Here is a 22,468-nt window from a genome sequence, read left to right as displayed (position 1 = left end):
CAAATATCACAATTGCTATCTAGCTAAAATCTACTTAGTGAAAGTGTTTCCTCACCATCATTTTCATGAATCGGAGAGAAACCTTATAACACTTAGATTTAATAGTGTATGTGTTCTTATCCATGTGAATTTGTCAAAACCATAATCACAAGACAAGGTTAGTGACAAATCCAAACTCATATTGATTAAACTTGTGTAATCTTAAATTCTTGCCATTTGGCAGCTCAGGTGCCTGCCATTGCTTCCAAGTAGTTGTGCAACCAATTGAGAACTCTCAGAACTCCTATGCAAAGCCAACTTGAATAGGCACAAAAATTTCAACACGATAGGTTATAAACGTCAAGTCGTGTGCTAGTGAAGGACTTTAGGTTTTATTCTTGATTAAGTCTTGAAACTTTCAAGAGCTTTAAGACTCCCACTGTCCTCTTGACATATAAGACTCCCTTGTCAAATATTCAAGAGATGGTGCGGATTCTTTATCAAGACTAACACTTTACACAATTGGCCTAAGTTGGTCTTTGTTTTATCCAAAACATCACAACTTACCAATTTCAAATGTACAAGAGTAGATAACCTTTTACTCTTACATTTGACTAGTGTTAACAAACCCTCTTTAAGATATGTCACTCAAGTTACAATCTTGGAGTATGACTCTAAGAATTGTTTTGGAACGAAGTATGACTCATCTTTTTGATTTAACCATTTCAACAATTCATGACTCCTCTTGTTAGCCATAAGAATGCACTAAGATGACTTTAGAGGACCAACTGTGATATGGTATCTTAATCATTAAGATGATCATAAACATGATACTAAAGTACTCTCCCATCTTTTTCAGATTTGAGAAACTTTTATCTTTCTGCCATTCTTTGATTCTTCTTATTCGTTCTGTCTCACATTTAAACTTCTCCAATGCTACAGACTTATACTTAAACTTATAAGTATAACCATATTTACTGAACTTAAGTAAATCATGACGAATAGTCTTCTTGATCTTTTGTGGTGGACTTGACCAGTGCACAGGAATGTGTACTCGATCCCTTAGTCCTTTCCTTATTCACATAAGGAATTAGTCTTAATTTTCCAAGCTAAAAGTTCTCATTCATCATACTATACAACTTGCATGATTCCAAGTTTCGGTCCAATTGAACCTTGGGTGATGAGAATCTTTCCTTATTTGGTAATATTAGACACTACCACAACCGAAAGAATCAAATCCATTTTTCCAATATTGCTATCAATGGAATCTTATAAGCAACAACTTTTCACAAATGCCATTGTAAGGATACTTAAAATAAATAAAATCAAAACCTTTTTCTTCTATTTTAAAACTTTGCGGAAAAACTTATCCTTACAATCCATATGAAAACCATGTTGTTATCTATTCCTAAGCAATATAAATATCATAACTCTTAAGTAATAGCCCAAAATTCTGATCACCGAACCATGCGATTGAAATCCATCTTCGCGATCAGAATCAACATGTACTTAATAGAGTTAGACAATGGACTTTACCTGAAGTAGAGCCAAACTTATTGACTTTAACATCCTTAGGTAAATTTGGCAGCTTCGTAACCAATGCCCCTTCCTTTGGCAATAGTTACCTATGGACCCTTGATAATGGGACTATCTCAGACTTCGCCTCTCTCTTTACCATTGGGTCAACCGAGTTGACTATGGCCGATCCCTTTCCATTGGGAAGAGAGAGCTTTACTGGATATCCAATGTCATCATTGTTAATGTCCATAGCGTTTTAGGAAGTTGATCTTAGCACATAGATAAGATCATTAAGGGTATTGTCTTAGTCTGTTTCATAGGATTCCCAAAAGAACTCACTATGTGACTTAGAAAGTAGTTGAGCCACCAACTTTCTCAAGACTTTGACACCCAACTCTCCCGGCTTGTCAATATATGACTACATCTCCAAGATGTGATCACACCTAGACCTTGCCTCGCCAATAGGGCTTGAGTGACCTTAAACTTTTTAGGAACTTGTGGGTTAGGGAGAATAATTGGAGGAGGTGAAAGAAGTATGATATCCATGGGACATCATCTTCATTTAGGAAAGCTTGTTTCAAGAGATTTGGGAAGATCATAAATGTCTAGACCAGACATCTTTTTTTTAGATATTCAAGATAGTTGATTTAAAGTCCTTAATATGACACCCAATATGAAATATTAAGGCTAGGACCCAACAAACTATTTTATAACTTAGAAGAGGGATGCCGTAATCCAAGCTATAAAATATTTGAAGGTAGGTGAATGACGATTCACCAATTTCCACCATGAAAAACGAAATAATTTATTAGGTTTTAATTGGATTTGAAAGTCCTAGATCTTTGAGATTCATTGAACTGTTCAAAGGCATGTTTCAATCTCGAGTGTGCCCTTCAGGTTTTGTGACTGGGATGTCGAGGATCACAAAACAAGGTGTGAATAACCATGCAAATATACTTGGTACCCTTAATATTTACCCCTTAATCAGTGTGCCGGTTAACCACACACGCTCCACCGATACTATGATAAATATTAAGTTACCCTTCGCCTACCTTGTTAAGTCCAGGTTAGTGTGCCGGTTAACCACACACGCTCCACTGACGACTTAAGCAAAGTGCAAAGTGTAATTTCATGGGTTAGCACCAAATTCACATTTTCCTAAGTAACTAAGATTGGGTATTAATAAGAGTTTAGTTACTTAGTATTTATCATTAATACTTTTAATGAAAGGAGAATTATAGTCCTTGTCCTACCTGTTCGGCTAACGACCCTCCACCAGTCAAGGAAGCGGTGGGTGAGAGTGGACACCCATTAAACTGCCATTTTATAGGCAGTAACCTTATACCCCCCTTATAGACCGGCTTCGTGAATGAGGCCTACTAACGGTAAGACTGACTTTACTCTTATACATATATATAAATATTATTAACTTATAATATTATAAAGTATAAGGGTTGAATTTTAACTTTTAAAATTCTAAGGGCTAACTTGGAATTAAAGTATTCATAAGTGAAAACTTTTCAAATTCCAAAACTTGAGGGCAAGTTTTGAAACTATTCAAAACTAATTAATTCCATAACTTATGAGTTTAAAGTAGTTTTAATTAAAAAATAAATAAATAAATAAAAAATAATAATTAAAAAAAAAAACTCTTCAAGTTCCATATCTTGAGGACAAGTTATGGAAGACTTTAAACTAATTAATAAAAAAAATAACTTTTTTTTTATTGTAACTTATGGAACTAATTAAGGTTACACTTTTTTTTTTAATTTAATGAAGAGACTCTTGAACCTCCATAACTTGAGGACAAGTTATGGTGTCATAAAACCATTTAATTAGAACTAGACTCTTCATTTTGTAACATTTGCCAACTTTTATGAGTTTTATGATTCTTAAATGTGACTTTTCATATAACTTGAGGACAAGTTACAAAAACACACTTTGGAATCAACTCTTAGATTAAAATGGATTGAAAACAACTATTTCACACAACTTTTCTATTAATCTAAGAACCTCATAAGAACAAGATAATTCAAATCATCAATCTTCAAGAAATTAGCATGAACATACAAACTAATACAAATCTTGAAATTATGACAATTATCTTAGAAATTGGATTAGCATGAACATTACCACATCAAAAACAAGTTTATAAGTCCAAAAACATCTTAGGGTAATGTTCCTAGTCTAATTCCAGCCAAAACAATCGAATATATGCATCCAACTCGATTTTTCAGCTACTTTTGCAAGTATAACAAGAAAACAAGCCTAGGCTCTGATACCACTGTTGGTTTTTGAGCATTCTAACACTCCTAAGTGTACATGCAACCCTAAATACCTTGGATCTATGTTTTCTCTATTATACATACAATTATGAACATCCAAGGTATTATCCTAATCTAGCATACAAAATAATAAATATAACAAGATAGAATACATACCTCTTTGATGTAGAATGTCTTCATGAAGCTTGAGTGCCTAGTGCCCCAAGTGTGACACCTCAAATGGTTCACACAATACCAAATACACTTGGAATAACTTGAGAGAAACTTGAACACTCCTTAAAATCGTCTAGCCCTCACACTCACACATTAGTGCACGATTTCTTGAGCCATGGGATTCTTTTATATGGTGGCTATTAGGGTTACACCATGTAACTCATAACTTTACCCATTCCTTATGCTCCATGGATTTTAACCTCCATGGAGTATCCATGGGTCACCCCATGGACTTAGTCCAACATAAGGAATCTTGGATCACAAGCCCACATATATAAGAATGAATGATTTACACAATCAACCCATATATTTAATTAGTCTCCTTTTGATCACTTAATTAATTCCAAATTAATTCTTGATCAATACTAATTAAATAACCTTATTAATATATTAGAACTTTTAATATATTAACCAACCTTAAGTGTTATTTCTCTCATTATAGTCTATCCAAATGCATGATGCCATGCAACCCAAATGGACCATGCCGGGTCGGGTCAAGTCTTACCAATTATAGTTATGGACTTAGACATTAATCCAACAATTGTGGCGTATTGTATATCTGCTAGTCTTGATCGCATGATTTATGATATTGTATTTGTTCGTCCTTTTTCCTGGTTTATTGTATGATTGAGGGTTTTGGTATTGGGAGTCGTAGTTGGTTATCATCCAGAGCGATTGATGGTCGGAATTCGGTTGTAAGGTCTTGTTGTCGGGTATAGCGATTGCGAAATTGAGAAGTGTTCAGCGGAGAGTCGAACTCCCTTAGAGTTCGTGAGGTGTGATGCCAGGAAGTGATTTCATGGAAATTGCTCGTTTCAGAGAAAGTCAGTTCATGGATAAAGGACATGTTGAGTAGGGGTGTTTGATTCATGCCGGTTAAGTCACCGGTGGTTGGAAGTCGGTATTCTAAGTGGGGAGAATTGGAAAATTCTCAGGAGAATCGATAAGCATTAAAGGTTGGTTAGCTGTTGGGATTCAGCAGTGTTTCAGGCCGCCAAGAGTGTGGGCTGGTATGAGCAAGTGACAGACATATGGAGCGGGGTACAGACTAAGGTTTTCGGGAAAGGTGAATGGTTGTGGTGAGGCCTAGGATTAGGCCGGGATATGAGTATATGGAACGGAGTTAGAGTTCGGAACCCCTAGAGGGCTAGAACAGTATGTACGAGAGAGATTCCCAGGATGGATAGTTCGGGATGATGTATGATAGTTTGAGTGGTCCGGATAGACTGAAGGGCGATGGGCGTACCAGTCAGACCGAAGGCTCGGGGAACGGTCCTGACAGGCTGAAGGCCTGGTAAGGCGGTCCAGTCATGCTGAAGATTTTGTATGTGTTGTTAGATCTATATGAGGAGATGGATTGAGTATGTTGCGATGAAATAGCAAACAGTAGGTCTGGCCCCGGGTATTGATCATGTTAGTGAGAGGCAGTGCATGGACCCGAGAGTCCTTGCAAGCAGATTCAGAGCATGTGTGATGCATGGAATAGCGGTTACTCTACAAGGAAATAGTGTAGAGTGGGGTGTGAGCACCGTGGCACTTGTGGAAGTAACAAAGTGGCCAAGTAGACTTCCTTGAATAAGGAAGGGAAAGGTATGTGACTCCGAGAGGGAGTGTTGGTTCACGGAAGTGAAAGCAGTAGTGTGAATGGGTGATTGAAAGTATCTCAGTTATGGTTGTTGAGCATGGTGATTGTGCCAGTGGTATGGAAGCACATCCTGGTTGGGTGTCCGTTTAGGTTGTGGAATGATCACAGGTAGTGTTGAATCAGAGGGGTTCGGAAGGGATGCAAGGATGGATCCTTGGATTATTAGTGTGGTTGTGATCGGAAAGTTATGTACGTAGTGGTAATTCATCCTGGAGATGTCTGGATGTATCGCCAGTGTGTCGGGTTTTTCCAACCCGAGGATTTTTGGATTAGGTACGATATGAGTACGAAGTGAAGGTGGGAGCTCATGGGAGCTGCTCAAGAGCTGCAGGATGTAACATCTTGACAGCAAGGGAAGGAAAGAGTTGGATTCAGAAAAGAAGCGGGATGAGTCCCAACAGTGATTTCGAGAGAAGTAACGCCAGTTGAGGAAAGGGATAGCAATTTGGTACCGGGTCAGGACCCGGTGGTTCATGGTGATATTTAGCTTTATAAGAGACAAGTGATTGTGTGATTTGGAATGATGGAAGTATCATCGGGTGATCATTGATTGATAAGCGTGGTTATCAGAAAAAGAAGTCGGTGGTCGGCTTGAAGCAGTTGTCATAACTCTGTAAGGGAAGAGTTGGATTTTATAGAAATTTGATAGCAGTGTTGGAAAGAAACCAGGGTCGGTTGAGATCAGAAGCTGCGTTGTGGGAGTATTATCTGGAATTGTGTGCTGCAGCAGGCTTCGAGGACGAAGCCTAATTTAAGTGGGGGAGAATTGTAACATCCCAAGTTCATGAGCAAGAGTTCAGGGGAGTAAAGTGTAGATTGGAAAAGATGAACTCGGCGAGTTGGAGCTGTGACTCGCCGAGTCGGAGCGTGTGTCGGGCACATGTTAAGTGACCGCACTCGCCGAGTCGGTGGCTGGACTCGACGAGTCCGTGCTGGAATAAGAAACCCTAATTTTCAGGGTTTGCACCCTATATAAGAGACCTTAAGCCCCCACCCCAGCCTCCTTAGCACCCCTTTAACGTCCAGAAGCCTCTTCCATCGTTCTCAAGCCCTATATTGTGAGAGAAAAGAGATTAGGTGTGTTTTTGGAGTTTGGAGAAGAAGGATACTTGAAGCACAAGTTGGAGGGATCATATAGGAGTGAAGGGGATCTGATTTCCTTGCTTATTGGCGTCATATTGAAGGCAACAAGCTGTTACCTTGACCTTGTGGTGAATGGATTGTTCTTGGATGAAGTTTTACGACTTAATTGTCATATAAGGAGTCCCTTTTGAGTATTAGGTCCAGATCTGAGGTTGCTACTTCAGATCTATGCTTGTCTTGACTCATGAATCTGGAAAGTGATAGCCTTGGGGTTTGATTGAGAGTGCCTTTGCCTTAAACCTTCATTTTAGCTTGTTTGGGGCTTGTTGAGCCTTGCATGCACGTAAAGTTGGAAACTTTACGTGTGAATCTGGCCCTAGGAGTCCAGATCTATGTATTGGAAGCAATGGAATGGCCTGAGATCGTCTGAATGAAGATGTCACGTGTGAACTCGGCGAGTTGGAAGAACAACTCGGCGAGTCTGTTGAAGATTGCCTTGGACTCGGCGAGTCTGTTCTTGGACTCGGCGATTCTGGTCGTGGAACCCTAACCTTTTCTGGTTAAGCCGTGAATCGGTGAGTCGAGGGACGACTCGGTGAGTTGAGCAGGATGGGACTTGGTGATCGGTGGACTCGACGAATCTTGGGGCGACTCGGCGAGTTGAGTCGTGTGATGGAAGTTCTGAGTAAAGGAACTCGATGGATCGACGGGTTGACTCGGCGAGTAGGGTCAACCAAGAAGGTTGACTTTGACTGAGGACTTTGACTTGGACCAAGGGTTGACCAGTTGACTTCCAAGGGTATTTTGGTAATTATTGGTATTTATGGAATTGTTATTTGGTAATGTTCAGAAGAGGAGTTCGTGCTGGTGGTCGAAGCAGTTTGACCTCATTTCTTCAGTCGGCAGTGTCAGGTGAGTTGTCCACACTATATCAACAGGGTCTAAGGCACCAAGGCCGGCCCTTTTATCGGATGGGAATCCGGGTATTTGTATGATATGTTATTGTTATGTTAGATCTGCATCCTGCTAATTAGGATGGTTGCATGCTATGTTAGTGATCTGGTTAAGGTCGGTATCCTGGTATATAGGATGATGCTATGTTAGTGACCAGTTAGGTCGGTATCCTGGTTAGGATCGTTGTTATGTTATGTGATCTGCTAGATCGGTTGATTAGATGTGAATTGCTATAAGATTATATGTTTATGTGCACATGGTTGTTGGACTGGGGTTCGGTTGAGGCGGGTCCTGCTTTGTGCTGTAGGCCAACATACCCAGGGCGGACCGGTTAGACCGAAGGCCCGGCGAGCGGTCCGGATAGGCTGAAGGCCCCAAGAGGGCGGACCAGACGTGCCGAGGCTCGGAGAGTGGACCAGACAGACTGAAGGTCGGTGTGGGCGGACAAGTCATACTGTAGACTCGGAGAGAGAGTGGACCGGGTGGACTGAAGGCCTGGTGCAGGCGGACCAGTCACACTGTAGACTCGATATGCATGGCTGTTCTGTGTTATGATATGATATGATATGTGTATGGTATTGTGGTTGGTATTTTGGGGGTAACTTACTAAGCTTTCGGGCTTACAGTTTCAGTGTATTGTTTCAGGTACTTCAGGAGATCGTGGCAAGGCGAAGGCGTGATCGTACCGCTCCTCAGTTTTATGTTGATGTTTCTGGGATACTCTGATAATAAATGAATTGAAAACCTTTTTGTAATAACTTTATGTATATGGGTTGTTTTTGAAAAGTTTAAATTGGTTGTAATTTTCACGGTGTTACAAGTTGGTATCAGAGCCTTGGTTTGAATGAATTGGAGGAACATCCGTGTGAATCCAGTCTCAAATCAAGGAGGGTTTTCAAAGTGAAATTAAAATGGTTTTCAAAAAAATAAGTAAAGGAGGATGCGGAGGTACGATCAGCCAGAGCCAGTAAGTAGACCGCAAAATACCATACGAGTTATTTGATTATGGGATATGGTAGAACAGCATGCTAGTACTAGGCTAGGGATCTTCAGGGATTGCATGATAGAATTGCCTGATTACATGATGCCTGCTAGCCTAGGGTTCTCTTGTTATGAAATTGACATCATTACTATAGTTATTTAGTGTATGCGTCATAGTTATGCATAATTAAGATCTTATAGCCTGAGAATGTTTGATTTGGCCTTTTGTTCTGTTCTTGTTTGATTGGGAGCTTAGGGTAGAATTGGATATTTGAAAGTCTATAGGGTCCAGTATTATGTATGACTAGCATACACTAATGCTGCAGGGTTGGTGGAAGTTTCATGGATGGGTAGGTTGTGTGGGACCGGTAGGTCGTTTATGAAATTGTGGTGCTTCTCCAGGAGTGAGGGTTGAGTGTTCATTATGTATATATATTGTTAGGGTGTTGTGGTGATACTTGATATAAATACGGGTAGGTGTGGAAGGTAGTATGGGCCCGTACTACTGAAAGCACAGGACCCATATGCGTATCAAGGAAGTCACAACCCCTAGGGTTTTGGTTGGGAGTTGGTTCCCGAGTTGTTTGAGGAGAATCTGATATTTTTGTGGTGTATTTTCAGTATGGTGGTTACGAGGCGTACCGGGGAGGGATCCGGATCAGGATCGGGATCGGGATCGGGAGAGGGTGGTCAGGATGGATCAGCGCCACCCGAGGTCATTGGTCAGATGAGTTCGGATGAGTTGGATGCCAGGATTCGTGGAATCCTGCATGATGAGGTTGTTGCTATGTTCAGGGCTGAGATGTCAGAGATATTTGGGTCGATCAAGACCGCGATGGCGGAGTATTTCGATGAGCGCTATGCAGCTCTTGCATAGTCGGCTGCAGCGGCAGCTGTAGCGGCAGGAGGAGGAGCCGGTAGGGGTTTTCAGTATCGGGACTTCGATAATACGAAGCCCCCTACTTTTGATGGAGTTCAGGATCCGATCATTGCTATGAGATGGTTGTCAGACGTGGAGGGTTGTTTCTTCACGTGTTCATGCCCCGCGGATCAGAGGGTGAGGTGTGCTCTGAACCTTTTGAGGCTTGGGGCGAAGGATTGGTGGAGGTTGACCACGGGATCTTATTCTGATGCGCAGCGGGCTGCGGTTACATGGGATCAGTTCCAGGAGATGTTCAGTACCCGTTATGTTCCACGGGTTGAGAGGGAGAGGTTGGCTCAGGAGTTCTTGGAACTGAAGCAGGATTCGGAGTCGGTGACGGAGATCACCAGGATGTTCACTGAGAGGGCGATGTTTTGCCCGGAGTTTGCTTCAGAGCAGGCTCGGATGTCCCGATATCTGAGTATGCTCAAGAGGGATATCAGGCAGTTTGTGTCTACGCAGAGGTACAAGACCTTGCTGGAGTTGTAGGAGGCCGCTCGGCGGCGTGAGTTGGAGATTGAGCTACAGTTGCGTGAGTAGAGGCAGTCCCCGGTGCAGTCACAGCCGGCGCCAAAACAGTCTAAGACCATTGATTCCAGGTTGGGAGTTCAGAGCGGCCGCACTTGTGAGAAGTGTGGGAAGGGTCATACCGGAGTTTGTAGGTCCGGTGGTGCGTGCCGCAAGTGCGGGAGAGAGGGGCATTATGCGAGGGATTGTCGTCAGTCAGCCCCGGTTCAGAATATGAGGATTTGTTATCATTGTCATCAGGTTGGTCACATGAGGGCCAACTGTCCACAGTTGGTGGCCAGACCGGTGCAGGCATCAGCACCGGCCACTTTGAGGATTACTGGCGGGTGCCAGGGTGGAGCGGAGCCTCCGAGGGCTCAGGGTCGAGCTTTTCAGCTTACTGCAGGGGAGGTCAGGGCAGAGCCAGATGCAGCTGCGGGTATGTTTCCATTTTGTTATCTTGTTATCTTGTGGTTATTGTGGCGTATTGTATATCTGCTAGTCTTGATCGCATGATTTATGATATTGTATTTGTTCGTCCTTTTGCCTGGTTTATTGTATGATTGAGGGTTTTTGTATTGGGAGTCGTAGTTGGTTATCATCCAGAGGGATTGATGGTCGGAATTCGGTTGTAAGGTCTTGTTGTCGGGTATAGCGATTGCGAAACTGAGAAGTGTTCAGCGGAGAGTCGAACTCCCTTAGATTTCGTGAGGTGTGATGCCGGGAAGTGATTTCGTGGAAATTGCTCGTTTCAGAGAAAGTCAGTTCATGGATAAAGGACATGTTGAGTAAGGGTGTTTGATTCATGCCGGTTAAGTCACCGGTGGTTGGAAGTCGGTATTCTAAGTGGGGAGAATTGGAAAATTCTCAGGAGAATCGATAAGCATTAAAGGTTGGTTAGCTGTTGGGATTCAGCAGTGTTTCAGGCCGCCAAGAGTGTGGGCTGGTATGAGCAAGTGACAGACATATGGAGCGGGGTACAGACTAAGGTTTTCGGGAAAGGTGAATGGTTGTGGTGAGGCCTAGGATTAGGCCGGGATATGAGTATATGGAACGAAGTTAGAGTTCGGAACCCCTAGAGGGCTAGAACAGTATGTACGGGAGAGATTCCCATGAAGGATAGTTCGGGATGATGTATGATAGTTTGAGTGGTCCGGATATACTGAAGGCCGATGGGCGTACCAGTCAGACCGAAGGCTCGGGGAACGGTCCTGACAGGCTGAAGGCCTGGTAAGGCGGTCCAGTCATGCTGAAGATTCTGTATGTGTTGTTAGATCTATATGAGGAGATGGATTGAGTATGTTGCGATGAAATAGCAAACAGTAGGTCTGGCCCCGGGTATTGATCATGTTAGTGAGAGGCAGTGCATGGACCCGAGAGTCCTTGCAAGCAGATTCAAAGCATGTGTGATGCATGGAATAGCGGTTACTCTACAAGGAAATAGTGTAGAGTGGGGTGTGAGCACCGTGGGACTTGTGGAAGTAACAAAGTGGCCAAGTAGACTTCCTTGAATAAGGAAGGGAAAGGTATGTGACTCCGAGAGGGAGTGTTGGTTCACGGAAGTGAAAGCAGTAGTGTGAATGGGTGATTGAAAGTATCTCAGTTATGGTTGTTGAGCATGGTGATTGTGCCAGTGGTATGGAAGCACATCCTGGTTGGGTGTCCGTTTAGGTTGTGGAATGATCACAGGTAGTGTTGAATCAGAGGGGTTCGGAAGGGATGCAAGGATGGATCCTTGGATTATTAGTGTGGTTGTGATCGGAAAGTTATGTACGTAGTGGTAATTCATCCTGGAGATGTCTGGATGTATCGCCAGTGTGTCGGGTTTTTCCAACCCGAGGATTTTTGGATTAGGTACGATATGAGTACGAAGTGAAGGTGGGAGCTCATGGGAGCTGCTCAAGAGCTGCAGGATGTAACATCTTGACAGCAAGGGAAGGAAAGAGTTGGATTCAGAAAAGAAGCGGGATGAGTCCCAGCAGTGATTTCGAGAGAAGTAACGCCAGTTGAGGGAAGGGATAGCAATTTGGTACCGGGTCAGGACCCGGTGGTTCATGGTGATATTTAGCTTTATAAGAGACAAGTGATTGTGTGATTTGGAATGATGGAAGTATCATCGGGTGATCATTGATTGATAAGCGTGGTTATCAGAAAAAGAAGCCGGTGGTCGGCTTGAAGCAGTTGTCATAACTCTGTAAGGGAAGAGTTGGATTTTATAGAAATTTGATAGCTGTGTTGGAAAGAAACCAGGGTCGGTTGAGATCAGAAGCTGCGTTGTGGGAGTATTATCTGGAATTGTGTGCTGCAGCAGGCTTCGAGGACGAAGCCTAATTTAAGTGGGGGAGAATTGTAACATCCCAAGTTCATGAGCAAGAGTTCAGGGGAGTAAAGTGTAGATTGGAAAAGATGAACTCGGCGAGTTGGAGCTGTGACTCGCCGAGTCGGAGCGTGTGTCGGGCACATGTTAAGTGACCGCACTCGCCGAGTCGGTGGCTGGACTCGACGAGTCCGTGCTGGAATAAGAAACCCTAATTTTCAGGGTTTGCACCCTATATAAGAGACCTTAAGCCCCCACCCCAGCCTCCTTAGCACCCCTTTAACGTCCAGAAGCCTCTTCCATCGTTCTCAAGCCCTATATTGTGAGAGAAAAGAGATTAGGTGTGTTTTTGGAGTTTGGAGAAGAAGGATACTTGAAGCACAAGTTGGAGGGATCATATAGGAGTGAAGGGGATCTGATTTCCTTGCTTATTGGCGTCATATTGAAGGCAACAAGCTGTTACCTTGACCTTGTGGTGAATGGATTGTTCTTGGATGAAGTTTTACGACTTAATTGTCATATAAGGAGTCCCTTTTGAGTATTAGGTCCAGATCTGAGGTTGCTACTTCAGATCTATGCTTGTCTTGACTCATGAATCTGGAAAGTGATAGCCTTGGGGTTTGATTGAGAGTGCCTTTGCCTTAAACCTTCATTTTAGCTTGTTTGGGGCTTGTTGAGCCTTGCATGCACGTAAAGTTGGAAACTTTACGTGTGAATCTGGCCCTAGGAGTCCAGATCTATGTATTGGAAGCAATGGAATGGCCTGAGATCGTCTGAATGAAGATGTCACGTGTGAACTCGGCGAGTTGGAAGAACAACTCGGCGAGTCTGTTGAAGATTGCCTTGGACTCGGCGAGTCTGTTCTTGGACTCGGCGATTCTGGTCGTGGAACCCTAACCTTTTCTGGTTAAGCCGTGAATCGGTGAGTCGAGGGACGACTCGGTGAGTTGAGCAGGATGGGACTTGGTGATCGGTGGACTCGACGAATCTTGGGGCGACTCGGCGAGTTGAGTCGTGTGATGGAAGTTCTGAGTAAAGGAACTCGATGGATCGACGGGTTGACTCGGCGAGTAGGGTCAACCAAGAAGGTTGACTTTGACTGAGGACTTTGACTTGGACCAAGGGTTGACCAGTTGACTTCCAAGGGTATTTTGGTAATTATTGGTATTTATGGAATTGTTATTTGGTAATGTTCATAGGAGGAGTTCGTGCTGGTGGTCGAAGCAGTTTGACCTCATTTCTTCAATTGGCAGTGGCAGGTGAGTTATCCACACTATATCAACAGGGTCTAAGACACCAAGGCCGGCCCTTTTATCGGATGGGAATCCGGGTATTTGTATGATATGTTATTGTTATGTTAGATCTGCATCCTGGTAATTAGGATGGTTGCATGCTATGTTAGTGATCTGGTTAAGGTCGGTATCCTGGTATATAGGATGATGCTATGTTAGTGACCAGTTAGGTCGGTATCCTGGTTAGGATCGTTGCTATGTTATGTGATCTGCTAGATCGGTTGATTAGATGTGAATTGCTATATGATCATATGTTTATGTGCACATGGTTGTTGGACTGGGGTTCGGTTGAGTCGGGTCCTGCTTTGTGTTGTAGGCCAACATACCCAGGGCGGACCGGTTAGACCGAAGGCCCGGCGAGCGGTCCGAATAGGCTGAAGGCCCCAAGAGGGCGGACCAGACGTGCCGAGGCTCGGAGAGTGGACCAGACAGACTGAAGGTCGGTGTGGGCGGACCAGTCATACTGTAGACTCGGAGAGAGAGTGGACAGGGTGGACTGAAGGCCTGGTGCAGGCGGACCAGTCATACTGTAGACTCGATATGCATGGCTGTTCTGTGTTTTGATATGATATGATATGTGTATGGTATTGTGGTTGGTATTTTGGGGGTAACTCACTAAGCTTTCGGGCTTACAGTTTCAGTGTATTGTTTCAGGTACTTCAGGAGATCGTGGCAAGGCGAAGGCGTGATCGTACCGCTCCTCAGTTTTATGTTGATGTTTCTGGGATACTCTGATAATAAATGAATTGAAAACCTTTTTGTAATAACTTTATGAATATGGGTTGTTTTTGAAAAGTTTAAATTGGTTGTAATTTTCACGGTGTTACAAAACTACTCATAGAATAATAGAGATATTTTGGGAAACTACCGCTAGAGCTCTGATTGATTGTACACACTACTTCACCGACTTTTATCCCTTGGAATCCTTCGTTTCTTTTTTGAAAAGTTTTTATAAAAAAAATCCTCAGATCTTTAGTTTGAGTTTGGAATTCCCCTAGAGTTCATCCAAATTCCTCAAACCAGGGTCCTGATACCAAATTGTAACATCCAAATTTTCAAACCAAAATTTTCATTTTTAATTCCATATAAAAACAGCTTTCATAAAAACCGTCTCAAGAAAAGTCATAATGTCAAATAAAATTCCACATCAAACATCAGAGTGTTCCAAAAATATCTAGTAACATAATCTTCCAGCGAATGTGTACAATCAAACCTTCGCTTTCCCGCGATCCTCAAAAGCAGTTGAAACACATTTAATCAACAACTATAAGCACAAAGCTTAGTGAGTTCCCCAAAATACCACATACAACACAACAAAAAATAACCAACTATGGGTTATCAGCAACCCTGGAGATTACCCGAAGTCTCAGTGGGCAACCAGAACGCCTTGTGGGTAATCAACAACCTAGGGGACTACCCGAAGTCTCAGCACATTTGAAGCAAACACAAACACAGTAATAGCACTTAGACCCAGCCGGTCATCATATATATATATATATATATATATATATATATATATATATATATATATATATATATAGGCTTAGGTTATTCTATTCTAACTAATTATTGTGCGGACGTATGGACAATGCTATTCTTTGAGAATGATAAAGAAAATATGTTGTTTGATAATATAAATACGTTCAATCTTACATAACTATTATCATTAACACACATTCTCACTAATTAAATCGTCTATAGTATAAGGTTATTATACACTTATTATTATTATTATTCTCATTTCTGTCAAAATGTTGTCAGAATGTTTATTGAGTTGTATTCTGTCAGAATGAAAATGAGTGAAAAACGATGTGTGAGAACAAAAATAAATAATAATTAGCGAGAATGTTATTCTATGACGATATTTTTGTAAGGTTGAACGTATTCGCATTGCTAAACAACTTATTTTCTTAGTAATTCTCATAGAATAACATTGTCCACACATCCGCACAATAATTAGTTAGAATACTTGAACCTAGCTCTCTCTCTCTCTCTCTCTCTATATATATATATATATATATATATATATATATATATATATATATATATATATATGTATGTATGTATGTATGTATGTATGTATATACACACACACAACTATTCTACCACACAAGTAAGAATAAGTGAGGAGACTCACCTAGTACCGATGACTGATAGAACTCACACCCGAACGACCGGAACTAGACTCCGCCTAATTAAATACACCAATTAACCTTAATTAATAATTAATGTATTTTCCACACACACTACTAAACCTAAGACAAGTCTAGTCCACACTTGGAGTAAAAGATTATTTTTCCCTTACAAAACCCCTCACGATCCATCTAAGACACGAGTGGTCAAAGTCAACGAAAGTCAACGTTAAGCCATGACTAGTACGCTCAGCGTACTCACTCTATGCGAGGCGTAGAGCGTAAGGTAGGCGGGACGGGCTCGAACCTAGCTACGCAACCCCTTAAAACGTCTTAATCCATAAAGACATCCATTAAAAACTCAGATCTAGCCCGTAAAGAACGTCTTAATCCATAAAGTCTCTGACTTTAAGCCTTTACATGGCTAAGGACCTAAAACCCAAAAACCCTAACCATCTACTTCATTAAAACCCCATATCTATTGCATGGAAGAAAAGAAATGGCCAGGTTAACATTTTTATGACTTTAGACATCCTAAAATATATAAAAGGGTGACTTAAAAGCTCTGAAGTACTCCATACTCACAAAGATCAAAGCTTTGGGACAAAAAGTACCAACATGTAAGGCTAAGCAAGACCACCACCACTTGAATGTTCTTCCTTCTAACACAAAACACTCAATAATCACTTTCCAAGCTTCAAAACTCTCATATACAAGCTAGGGTTCGATTTAGGGTTTGGAGGATATGTAGGCTGGTCATGGGAAGGTCCAAGAGTATATAGAGGTTGGTCATGAGAAGGTCCACGAGTACGCCCGACGTACACATATGTACGCCCAACGTACTTAAATATTGACCCTCCCAAAGATGTTGAATTATGTCTGACGTACACCTTTGTACGCCCCGTGTAAGGGACTTTTATGCAAACTTTTTAAAACATAAGGATTGAAAGAGGAAATTACCTGGCAACGGGTGTTACACGTGCATTATAAATGTATAAACTCATAAAATTATGTCATTTATGTTATTGTCAAGAAAATGAAAGGGTTATGCAATTTTGTTTTCTTTTGATGATGTGTACTTTAATATTGAGAAAGTTAGAGTTTTCGTTGATGTGTACATTGACTTACCTTGAGGCTATTTTATGTTGTGAAATAACAAGTCTACCCTTAAGACCGTATGTGTAATCAAAATAATTAGTATCTTCATATTCTACCCACTGAATCAAAATTTTCGAAATCTAAATCTTCGGTGGTTTCGTTTTCCTGAACCAACTGGAGACTTTATACCTCTCCAAGGTCCAGAAGACGAAATGAGTGAAGGAACTTGGTTGGAACAACTCCTTGCACCAAAGGTCACCTTCTTCTTAAGAACACACCAAAAAACACACAATTGAGCTTGATCACAAAGCACCAACATGGTTAAGGTTAGGGCGATGGACGTTTTCTAAGAGTGGAGGATGCTAAATGAGGCAAACCCTAGGGGTTAGAGCCTTTTAATAGGGTCCAAAGGCCAAAAATCAGGGTTTCATCCATCAGTTAGGTCGTTGCGTGCACAATAGATGTCACAATGTAACCTTCACTTAAGACATCACATCGTGACCACCTCAAGGCCGCGCCGTGAACTGAAAAATTCCACAATTAAATGTCATAAATGAAGCACATATCGGAAAAAATGACGATGGTTGCATCATCGGTGGTTTGTGATGCCTGAAGAGAACAAGGAATGTGAAGAGATTGGTAGTCGGAGAGAGGGTATTTAAGAGTGAAGCATTTTGGGAGTGAGATGGTGCAAATAATTTCTTAAATAACATCTTTCAAAAAAACAATGGCATTTTTATCATCTCATATATACTTAAAAGAAGCTTGTTAAACGGTAATGGTCCTAAAAACCACCAGTGATACCATATGTACTTAAAAGAAGTTTGTTAAACGGTAACGGTCCTAGAAACCATTAGTGATACCAAAACCCTCCTCCGTATGGACCACCCATGATTAAATCCCGTGATTAAATCCCAGGACCAAAAGTGTTATTTTGGGAAAACCACATGACCAAAACTGTAGTTTACTCTAGATTTTACGCCTACGTGTACCTCAAATCAGTTGTCACGTGACTAACACGGGTCTGAGAAATTAGGAGTCAAATCTGTTTCGTCACACGGCGGCACGGCCGGTTCTTTCCGCACCTTTCTCTATACATATCGACGATTTTGTGATTAGGGTTAGCAGTAACTGGTATAGTCAGCACTCAGCACAATTTGATTCTTTCTCCGGGAAGCTACTTTCATCAATGTATCTCTCATCTGAGAAACCTCGTTCAATCGACTTCTACAAGGAAGTCGCCGGAGGAGGCGATAGGAACATGCTAATTGAACCAGAACAGACACCACACAACCACCACCAGCAACAGCAACAGCAACAGCTGATGATTATGGCTGACAACAACAATAACACCAGTAGTGGCGAAGATCACGAATTGAGGGCTCCGAAGAAAAGAGCCGAGACTTGGGTACAGGAAGAGACTCGGATCCTGATCAGCCTCCGTCGTGAAGTGGATCGGTTTTTCAACACTTCGAAGTCGAATAAACATCTGTGGGAACAGATCTCGTCGAAGATGAGGGACAAGGGTTTTGATCGTTCGCCGACTATGTGTACCGATAAATGGAGGAATTTGCTCAAGGAGTTCAAGAAGGTGAAGCATAAAAACAGTAAAGGAAGTAGTGGTAGTACTAAGATGCTGTATTATAAGGATCTGGAGGAGTTGATTAGAGACAGGGCCAAAGATGGAACTTATAAGGCCGCATCTCCTACTTCATCCAAGCTCGATTCATTCATCCAATTCTCAGATAAAGGTCGATCCTCCTCTTATCCGCCTTTCATTTATGAAATTGCTTGAGAATTCTGCAAGAGCCTACCACCAGACGACGTTACCCCCAAAATGCTTCTACTCCTGTTATCACTCTCTGTCTATAGAATATTCTTATTACTTGTCAATTTTTGATACACATTGAAGTTCAAAAAGCACATTCTTGATTCTTGAACACTGCATACTTGCACATCTTAGGGTGAAAGAAATGACTAAAAGTATGGTTGCTTGACTGCTTACAGGGCTAGATGATGGGAGTATTCCGTTTGGACCCATGGAAGGTAAATTTCTGTCGGTTGATTTGAAGATGAAACTAGTATTCTTTTATTTCATTATTATAAAAAACTGTAGTATTTGGTTTTGGTGTTCAGCTAATGGCCGATCAACAGTCAATCTTGAAAGAGCTTTGGATAATGACGGAGATCCCCTTGCCATCACTACAGCAGAAGCAGTTGCTGGAAATGGAGTCCCCCCATGGAACTGGAGAGACACCCCTGGGAATGGTATGCAGCCTTAACTTTCTTTCACACCAATAGTAGCTCCTAAAAATGCCCAATCTATTTGTTGTATATTTGATGCAGGCGGTGAAGGTCAATCTTGTTATGGGAGGATCATAACAGTGAAATGGGGAGAATACACTAGAAGATTTGGTATAGATGGATCAGCAAAATCTATAAAAGAAGCAATAAAATCAGCGTTTGGGATAAGGTCAAAACGGGCATTTTGGTTGGAAGATGAAGATGGTGTGATTCGTGCACTAGACAGGACAATGCCTGTAGGGAATTATAATCTCCACCTAGACGAAGGTAGGTACTCTACTCTCTGCAAATTTATTATTATCTTATTTGTTATATGATGATGATGATGATGATAATGATGATGCACATGACAGGGGTGTCTATAAAAATCTGCCATTATGATGAGTCTGAAAGAATAGCTGTGCGTACTGAAGATAAGACGTTTTATACAGAGGAGGATTTGCATGAGTTTCTGAGTGGGCGTGGTCTGTCTGGATTAAGAGAGATAAATGGGTACAGAAGCTTTAACAATGTCGATGATTTACGCCTTGGTGCTGTTTACCAAGGGGTCCGACTCCTTGGAGGAGACTAGAATTAGATATTTCCTTTATTTCTTAATGCATCATCATGTAATAATATTCTAAATATTCCATGTAAAAATTGACCAAACAAATCAATTAAAATACGTCATTATTTATTTAGTTATTGTTTTACCAATAGTATTTATTGCCACGTTATTATTATTTTTTTTCACAATTCACACATCGTTGTTTTTTATTTACTGATATAGCTTCATACTTCCGAAGCCGTCAACATTGGTAAAACCTCTCTATTCTCGACATCTTACTTCTTCTTGTGCGATGCATTCTATCACGTAACGACAACATGCATCGTGATACTTTTTAGGCATATCGGATTAGGGCCGACAATTCTCGACACGACCCGCAACACGACCCACAACACGACACGAAATAAATGGGTTTGAGTTGAGTTTTTCAACCTGCCAACCTGCTAACCTGCCAACCCACCAACCCGTTTATTAAACGGGTCATATATGGGTTTCTCAAAGAATAAACGGGTTGACCCGCCAACCCGTTTATATTTCTAATAAAAAATTTATTTTATTTTTAAATGTATTTATGTATCAAGTATTAATATTTAATAAGTATTATATAATATATACCATTGATTCATAGACCATTTGATTGTTTTGACATTTTGACTCGTGGTGAATGGCCTAAGGTCGTAAGTCGTAACCTATAAGGCTAAGTCTCTAACATATTTCTATGAATGTTTTTAATTTTAATTTGGATGTTTAAGACTTAAATATCTAAAATTCGGATATGTTTGCATCAACCATCAAGAATTTATTCATGTTTAATTGTTAATTTTATTTATGGAATCTGACCTACAAACCCGCCAACCTGTGAACCCGTATAAATAAATGGGTTGGCGGGTCATATATGAGTTTATGTTCCAAACCCACCAACTTGTGACCCGTATATTTAAATTGGTCGTGTTTGGGTTGGCATATTTTGACACGCCAACCCACCAACCCGTGACACGCCAACCAGAACACAACACGATTGTCAGGCCTATATCGGGTGAAATATTTATTCTTGAGAGGAGATGGCTTGGGTGAGCTTCATGCGTGATTTCTTTAGGTAGGAATGCAGAATTTGTATCTACATAGTAATTACACCTCATGCATACATATGCAAAACTGTTGCACTGTAAAGAGCAAACATGACAAGTATACACAGTTGAGAACGTCATATGGGTTTTTAATAGAAGAAAAAGTGTGTGCTCTGGATGCCCGGGATGGTGTTTTACATTTGAGGGTAGCATGGCGCACCACTCATGAAGAACATAATCACAATGTAGAATATCTTGGGAACACATATACAATGTCATTGTTGTGATTGGCTTCACACATCCATCACATAATAGTTGAAATTTCTTCATGGGGTTGTGAAGAAAAACCGATTTGCTATCGAGGGACATTTAAGTGTCTGAAAAAACTAATTGGTGTTGATGACTAAAATGATTAAGCATTTTGCCATGGTTTTCTTTAATTGTAAATTCTTTGTGACTGGAAATATGATGCTTTATGAGGTTGTAACTTTCATAAGGAAATGGACAATGAACTAGATTAGGATGATCATCATCTTTGAAACTTTGTAAAGTCTTAGCATGGTGTATCTTTGAAGTTGCACAATCACAATGAACATAGTATTGACATTTATCACATTTGTATATCCAAAAGCAAATAAACAATCCCATGCTACAGACTCTATAGTTGGGGTAGAACTTATTTTCTCTATCAATTTGGGGAAATGAATAGGCACGGGTAAGCGGATGAGAATGAGTGAATGTGCCATTAGTTTGATGTTGAATGAGTAACTTGGCAGGCAACAAAGCACGATCCTGATGGATCCAAAACCAAGAACAAACATTACAATGGTAGAAGGTCCCTTCATGTTCAAGACCACAAGCATTGCCACGAGATACCAACTTCTTGGACATACGCTCCAATTTGTGATCAGGGTGGCTTGGGTGGTCCATTGTGTTGAGATATAGTAGCACATGTTATGTCCATATTGAATTTGCACACGGAACAATGGTAATTACAAAAGTACTTCCACTTAAGATTACAGATACAACATGTCAATTCATGATCAAAATCATAAACGGGATTGGAATCCTGAAAACTTTTAGACAAGGTAAGATTATGGTTAGGATGCAATGGGTGCTTTCGTAGGATGTTAGGCAGTTCTGCACAAAATTTGTGCAATGAGTAGTCACAATCCTTGCAATAGTAGTAACACAAATGAAATGAATAGATATGTTCCTTACACATGTTGCATTGTCCAACATGGTTATCTTTAACCACAAAATCGTTTTCATGTGCGCCTTCATCTTCATCTTCCTCATCAGAAGTTTCATTGTTGTGGTTCGATTGTAGATAGACAAGAATGAGTGGATGCATGTGACTGAAGTGCACAAGCTGCTCCATTGAATCTATATGGATGAAATGTATAGGTCGTAGCTAACAAATATATATAACTAATCATAAAAAAATAAATCAATCACTTAATGGGATCTTAAGATCTCAACTTTATCAAGTAAAGACTACATCTACATGATCAAGAATCTTAACTTCTAATTTATAGTCAAGTTCATGGCTTCAAAATCGAAATAATTTAAAATGAAAAAACCTAACTAAAATATTGATGGGTTTTAGGTACAACAAATAAAC

The 22,468-nt window shown here is 41.0% G+C and overlaps 1 protein-coding gene across 1 annotated transcript; it reads left to right on the top strand.

Annotated features, from left to right (window-relative positions):
* Positions 1 to 17,957: 17,957 nt before the first annotated feature.
* On the top strand, positions 17,958 to 19,910 carry LOC145109556 (trihelix transcription factor GT-4-like). Its single transcript, XM_079046738.1, has 5 exons — positions 17,958 to 18,677; positions 18,934 to 18,972; positions 19,063 to 19,194; positions 19,273 to 19,497; positions 19,584 to 19,910. Exons 1-5 carry the CDS (start codon positions 18,116 to 18,118, stop codon positions 19,799 to 19,801), a joined length of 1,176 nt encoding a protein of 391 aa, XP_078902864.1. The 5' UTR covers positions 17,958 to 18,115; the 3' UTR covers positions 19,802 to 19,910.
* Positions 19,911 to 22,468: the final 2,558 nt, after the last annotated feature.

Source organism: Lactuca virosa, chromosome 4 (genome assembly GCF_052849685.1).
Source record: "Lactuca virosa cultivar CGN04683 chromosome 4, Lactuca_virosa_CGN04683_v6, whole genome shotgun sequence".
NCBI lineage: Eukaryota > Viridiplantae > Streptophyta > Magnoliopsida > Asterales > Asteraceae > Lactuca > Lactuca virosa.
The sequence above is the reverse complement of the archived record's forward strand: the minus strand, read 5'-3'. Positions and strand labels throughout refer to the sequence as shown.